General features: G+C 38.1%; 1 protein-coding gene across 2 annotated transcripts in view; it reads right to left on the bottom strand.

Annotated features, from left to right (window-relative positions):
- The window catches only part of LOC127421524 (protein argonaute-3-like), a 34,368-nt gene that overhangs the window by 7,762 nt on the left and 20,258 nt on the right, over positions 1 to 6,348 (bottom strand). For both annotated transcript variants that reach the window (XM_051664623.1, XM_051664622.1), the window contains exons 13-18: positions 4,911 to 5,070; positions 2,606 to 2,696; positions 2,309 to 2,503; positions 2,091 to 2,225; positions 1,774 to 1,875; positions 117 to 316 (exon numbers count right to left, since the gene is read on the bottom strand). In XM_051664623.1, coding sequence (XP_051520583.1) covers positions 117 to 316; positions 1,774 to 1,875; positions 2,091 to 2,225; positions 2,309 to 2,503; positions 2,606 to 2,696; positions 4,911 to 5,070 — 883 coding nt within the window. The remainder of the gene's footprint in view (positions 1 to 116; positions 317 to 1,773; positions 1,876 to 2,090; positions 2,226 to 2,308; positions 2,504 to 2,605; positions 2,697 to 4,910; positions 5,071 to 6,348) is intronic.

The following is a 6,348-nucleotide window of genomic DNA, read 5'->3' as shown; positions in this document are numbered from 1 at the left end:
GTCAAGCCATTTCATGGAGCCATTATATGATTAGTAACATGATCAGATAAGGATTGTCACAATTTTTCAACTTATAGAGACCAAGACAGTGGAAAACAGGCCAGTATATCCCTCACCTGTCGTGTTCTTTGTCCACTAAATGGTAACGGGCTCTAAAGGCCACTAGGTGGGCATAGTAGGCTGGTGCAGGGATGGAGACGGAGCGGGTACAGCGGACGTATGTGTGGCACAGCTGGTAGGTCAATAGCTGGAAATCATCGGCTGTAAAACAGTTGTCATCCCACAGCACGTGGTAGTGTGAAGGTCGGCTTGTCCCCTGGGTTAACGATAAGTGGTGAAGACAAAACAAAGATACATTATTTGAAGTGTTTGCCAAATTAGATCTAGGCTCACTTCTTCCAATTTGTGTAAATTTGAATATAAATAATTAATCTGTATTTTTACAACAGACAAGAAATGGGGGCCTGGGTAGCTCAGTGGTAAAAGACGCTGGCTACCACCCCTGGAGTTCGCTAGTTCGAATCCCAGGGCATGCTGAGTGACTCCAGCCAGGTCTCCTAAGCAACCAAATTGGCCTGGTTGCTAGGGAGGGTAGAGTCACATGGGGTAACCTCCTCGTGGTCACTATAATGTGGTTAGTTCTCGGTGGGGCGTGTGGTGAGTTGAGCGCGGATGCCGCGGTGGATGGCGTGAAGCCTCCACACGTGCTATGTCTCCGTGGCAACGCGCTCAGCAAGCCACGTGATAAGATGCGTGGGTTGATGGTCTCAGATGCGAAGGCAACTGGGATTCATCCTCTGCCACCCGGATTGAGGCGAATCACTACGCGACCACGAGGACTTAAAAGTGCACTGGGAATTGGGCATTCCAAATTGGGTGAAAAAAAAAAAAAAAAAAAAAAAAGACAAGAAATGAGCAATAGTTGAAATAAAGAGTGGAGCATGAGCTCAGGATGAGGACAGGCACATACTTTCGTTTTTATAGGCAATTGCTGTGCTAACCCTAGCATAGCTTCCAAGCTGTACTCTGTAGTGCTTCCCATCAACATGTATTTAGCATACTAATGTGCAATATCACTAACAAGTATCTAAATAAATAAATAAAAACGGAAATTCATTTGAGTTGCTTTGACATGTCTAATTTTGTTGTGTTTACTCAATTCTATTAGGTTCTCTCTACAGGATATATTTGAGTTGAGATTACATATTAATTTTAAGCTAAGAAAACACATTTCAAACATGTGGAACCACTGTCCACAATTGAATCAAGATAAGCCAAAGAGTTATTTATTTGAGTGTAATGACATAAGGTTTGAAAGAAAAGATTACAAGAAAAGACTAAACGAAATAAAGTTAGAAATAAGCTTCTTAAAGAACATTCATTTGAAAGAAGGTTGAAAGAAAGTTGAAAAAAAGAGAAAGAAATAACATTGGTAATAAAGTATAAAAAACGAAAAAATGACCCAGGACTTAGTTTGTCAGTTCTACATTAGTTAAACTATTCAAATTGCTGAATAAAGACTTTAACCTTAACAGTTTCATTTTAAAATATACCCAATCAGATTTTAATTTAAGAAATATTTCCTATAAAACAGGCACTTAATTTGACTTGTGTACATTTTTTTATATAAATATTTATATACATTTTTTGTAATTATGAATATAAATAATCCATCTGTATTATTATAACAAACAAGACATGTGCAATAATGCAGCAAAAAAAGGCTGAACAATGCACTATTATAGTTCTCTTTGTGTCCATGTGTGCTCATACCTGTATTCCAGCATGACTGCAAAGATAAAAGTCAAATTCATAAGGGTGGGTGATGTCAGTGTCCACTGTGGTACCTGCTGGAATGTTACCACTTCGGCCCACCTAAAACAAAAACAAAAAAAAGGTTTAGACTAGGACTTTTGGACTGATGCCATTTTGGCTTCAGCATTACACCAGCCTTTGGTACCTCTATAAACTAAAACATCAGTGTTTCTTTTTTATTGCACCAGTATATCGCACAACCTCAGTTATATACAGTATATAGAGAAATTGAGCAAAAAGATATGTAAAGAATTCAGCAGAACTCCCTCACTCACCCTCTCAGTGCGGTCAGCACAGAAGAGCCGTGTGTGGTGGCGTTTCTGTACGACAATGTAGGTGATGCCAGGCTGGTATTCCTTCTCAAGACTGATACAGGCTTCACGAATGGCCAGCAACTCATAGTACAGCACCTAGATTGAAAGAAATAGTAGAATTAGGTTTTAAAGTTAAGGTCACTGTTTGATTCCTTGTGATATGACCTAGAGAGCCTAACCTGTCTGAACTGCCCCTCAGACACACCGTCCCTGTAGAAAATGATGCGGGTAGGTTTGTAGTGGGTGGATTTGTAGAACTGGATGAGCAGCTCTCGCACCATGGACGCCAGATCCTGTATGACTTCCTGTCTGGGTCTCTGCACACGGACTGTAGCACAGTACCTGCTGGGGTGAGCGTCCATACTTCCCACAACCTATCCAGAGCAACAATTTGGTTATTCACACATGTATATGATTCTATAAAATTGTAAATTGTGTGTATGTGTGGCCTCTGTTTGCCAGTATGGAGGTCTCACAGCTGCAATGGAGGGTTTCTTGCCATCCCCTGCAGGTGGATGAGTGACATCAGCTCCCAGAAAGATGACAGGCTGATGGAAAACTGATGGGCTGGATAAAAAGAAATGAACACAAACACTGAATGAAATAAACATAAAACAGATCAACACAGTGTTAGTACTTTCTCTTATTTCAATGTATTCATTATATATTGTATATCTGTTTTATTCGATCCTTTTTTATCATTTTTATTTTATTTGTATGCATTTTATTTTAAAATACATGATATATTTTATTTCTTATTTTAGCTTTTATATTTATTTATTTTGCTACTTTTGTCAATGAGGCCAAAGCTTATAGTATACATTCATTATACATTTGAAAATATCTAATATCTAATAGTCAGTAATACTCTATAGTCAGTCAGACTCATTACCTGGATTTTGCATTCCATGTGTTGAGAACATGGAAAACCCAATAATTTCAACTGTCGTGTTAACATGGTTTCCTTTCGTACTTTGGCTTTTAGAGAGAGCTCATTTTTTATAGTTATCAGTGTACTGTCAGCCTAGTTTCCATCCACTTTTCGTGCTATTTTGTTGTTGACAAAGTGAAAATGCGTAAAAGAAATTTGCGAAATTTGCCGTCTTCTGCCGGTTTCCATTCAAATGGATTTTTATTGATAAAAATGGTGTACGTGATGATGTCATGCCTACAAAAACACTTTGTCGCATAAGTTTTGGTTCATCGCAAAAGAAATCTGCTCTTAAGCCGTTTCCATACAAATATGTGTGTTTATCGTTAATTCGCCTCCCAGAAGTTTTGGTAAAATGGGGAGAGTATTGAGACAATTCATTGAAATTAGCCAGTTTACTGTCATATTAATTTCACAAATAAATGCAATCAGAAGACGAGGAATTGCAATGAAAAGGGAACAGTTGCCCTTCTGATAGGACTGTAATATTGGTGCTGATGTTGCACCTGTCGTAGGTTCCGATCCGAAAGCGAATCATCATGGCCCTGTTCAAGCTGGCAACCTGCACCAAGTAGCGGCAGAAACTTTCAGTCTTAGTATAAGGACCATCCATAGATGTCTATATGCTGTGTGCACAGCTATTAAAGAAAAAATGATGTGGTGTAATATTAGGGTTTATATTTGATACATTCCTGATACTCAATAGGCTATTTTGAACAATAATCAAATCTAAAGCATTGCCATCACAACTGCATTATGTCCTGCATATTTGTCCAGCAACTTTTAATGACCAACTGAACTTGACTGTCATCTAAAATTAATTTGAGCATCATAATGCAATTTACATTTTCTGAAGAAGCTCAGCAAATGCAATCCGAGGTAAAGAGGGTTAGATTTAAAATATTTCAAAGTTTTAAAATGTTCAAAAGCTTGTTTTCTGAAAGTGAACTCAGCATTGGACAAATAGTTCTGATAGTTTATAGCCTTGAAAAAGTGCAGAATATTCTGAGAATGTCATTCAGCTGACTTATTTTGTCTATAGAACAGGGAAAAGCTAATTTAAGTTTGTGTAAAGAAAATGCATATATAGGTCTAAAAATATTATTTTTTTCGTTTGGTAATTTCTTTTTTAATTTAATGCTTTTTTCTTTTGGTAATTTATTTAATTTCATGCAGGGAATTTTTTCAAAAATAAGCTAAACAATAATTTATAGAATTGGGTTAAATGTTAGTGTTCCAAAAAACCACACTGAAGCTTTTCTCCTAGTATTGTGTATTTATTTTTAATTTCAAACATCTTGTTACACAGAAATTATACGTTTTTTGTATTGTGGGCTAATTCCATGACTGCCGTCTATTATTTTGAATGGTGTGGAAGAGCAACTTTAATAAATAAACGGATGTCTACCATGATTAAATTAAATCACAAACAGTGGCCATTCATTTGTTCTCCATGATACGAGATACTTGTGTTGGAACTCCTGGAAGTGTAATGATGCAGATGTGTCTGCAGTATCAGATCTGTGCAGGTATGCCGTTAAGATCAATACATAATCACGTACACTAAATTGGCTTTCAATGATGTATACAGTCGTCATGATTAACAGGCTAACGATTGGGGTAAATTCTGTCATGTGACACAACATTTTTGCGTTAATGTCAATTTTCTCGACAAAAAGCGTTTCCAAACCAGTTTTTCGCAACACTTGAAGTATCGACATAGAGCTTATGCGCTAGAGTTAAATGGAAAATATTATGTCGACACTTTATTTTGATGCGCTAAAATGTATCCTTGGATGGAAACGTAGTTATTGTTTCGTCAAGCGTATTGTAAGGTAAACTGTTCTTACCGCTGATGAGGCACCAAAATGTTGTTAATACCGCCAAGTTTGACGTTGATCTTGAGGCAGAGGTTGGAGAGGGTCTGAGGTGACGTCTTCACCACGTTCTTCACCTGCACGCACTGAGTAGCCATTCCCAACAGTGTGTCTCCAACACGCTTCACTTCAGCTGGAGAAAGCACAGAATTCAGTACCACAGCTTGAAGATTGAGTAGTATTAAAGACCCCATGAAATGGCTTAAAGGAATAGTTCACCCAAAAATGTAAATTTGCTGATAATTTACTCAACCTCAGGCCATCCAAGATGTATCTGTGTTTCTTTCTATATCAAAACAGAATTTAAGATTTTTAGGATTTCATTTCAGGCCTCCTCCTTTAAACAATGCAAGTGAATGTCCTCCATTTTTTGACGGTCCAAAATGCATATTTAGGGTGCATCAAAATAATCCACACGACTCCAGTCGACAAATAAAGTTCTTCTGAACCCAAACGATTGATTATTTTTTAGAAACAAAACAATACTTATATACTTTTTAACTACAAATGTTCACTTCTGTACATCTCTGTGATGTGCGCTCATGAGAGGGATGACGTAAGCTCGTTGGTAAGGTCACGCGTCACGTGGAAGAGGCAGGAAGCGCGTCATTGTTTACAAGAGAAACTTGCACAGACCAAGCACCGTTCACAAACCAAAACAGACCTAAACAATATAAAATAAAAAAATAAAAATCACTTCCAATTATAATAATAAAAAATTACTGCAGTAAATAACCATCCTTTTCGGAGCAATGCCGTTGCGTTATCTACTTGTGCTTTTTCTTTAGCAGAAATATATAGGCTATATGACAGTCAGGAATTCAAGCCACACAAGTTGTAGTTAGTGAAACCAAGTGCGAGAGCATTTACTCAGATTCACAGGGTTTACACAGCGAGATCAATGGTACAGGTGATATCACACAGAAGATAACAGGCGAAACAGCAGGGTAAGCACTAAACAGATATCGATGAAGATCAAGAGCAAACACAGACAGGTAAATAAACACTGCGTGAGAGCAGCGCAGTCAAACTAGTGTCCTTTGTGTGAGACTTGACAGTGAAGTGGCGTGAAGGCGAGTTATTTATACAGGCAGTGATGAGCGAATGAAATGAGTGCAGGTGCAGTGAATCAGAAATCGGGTGATGAGCAGAGCGCTAAGGGAGGCTTAACAATGACAAAGTTCACACTGTAAGGGAGTTAGAGTGAAAGGAGAACACAGGGAAGCAGGTTTTCCAGGCTCAGGTAAGACTTTTAATCAGCCACATCAGTGCTTTACAACTTCACAAACTCATCAGCTTTACAGGCACGTAGTAACTTCAACACATCAGCTTCACAAACATAACAGAATAAATGTAACAGCTTCAGGAGCACCAAGGCCTTCCTTGTGTCAGACTCTCTCTCTCTTCTGCT

The sequence above is a fragment of the Myxocyprinus asiaticus genome, chromosome 30 (assembly GCF_019703515.2).
Source record: "Myxocyprinus asiaticus isolate MX2 ecotype Aquarium Trade chromosome 30, UBuf_Myxa_2, whole genome shotgun sequence".
In the NCBI taxonomy this organism is placed as follows: Eukaryota; Metazoa; Chordata; class Actinopteri; order Cypriniformes; family Catostomidae; genus Myxocyprinus; species Myxocyprinus asiaticus.
This window is presented reverse-complemented; position numbering and strand designations above follow the sequence as displayed.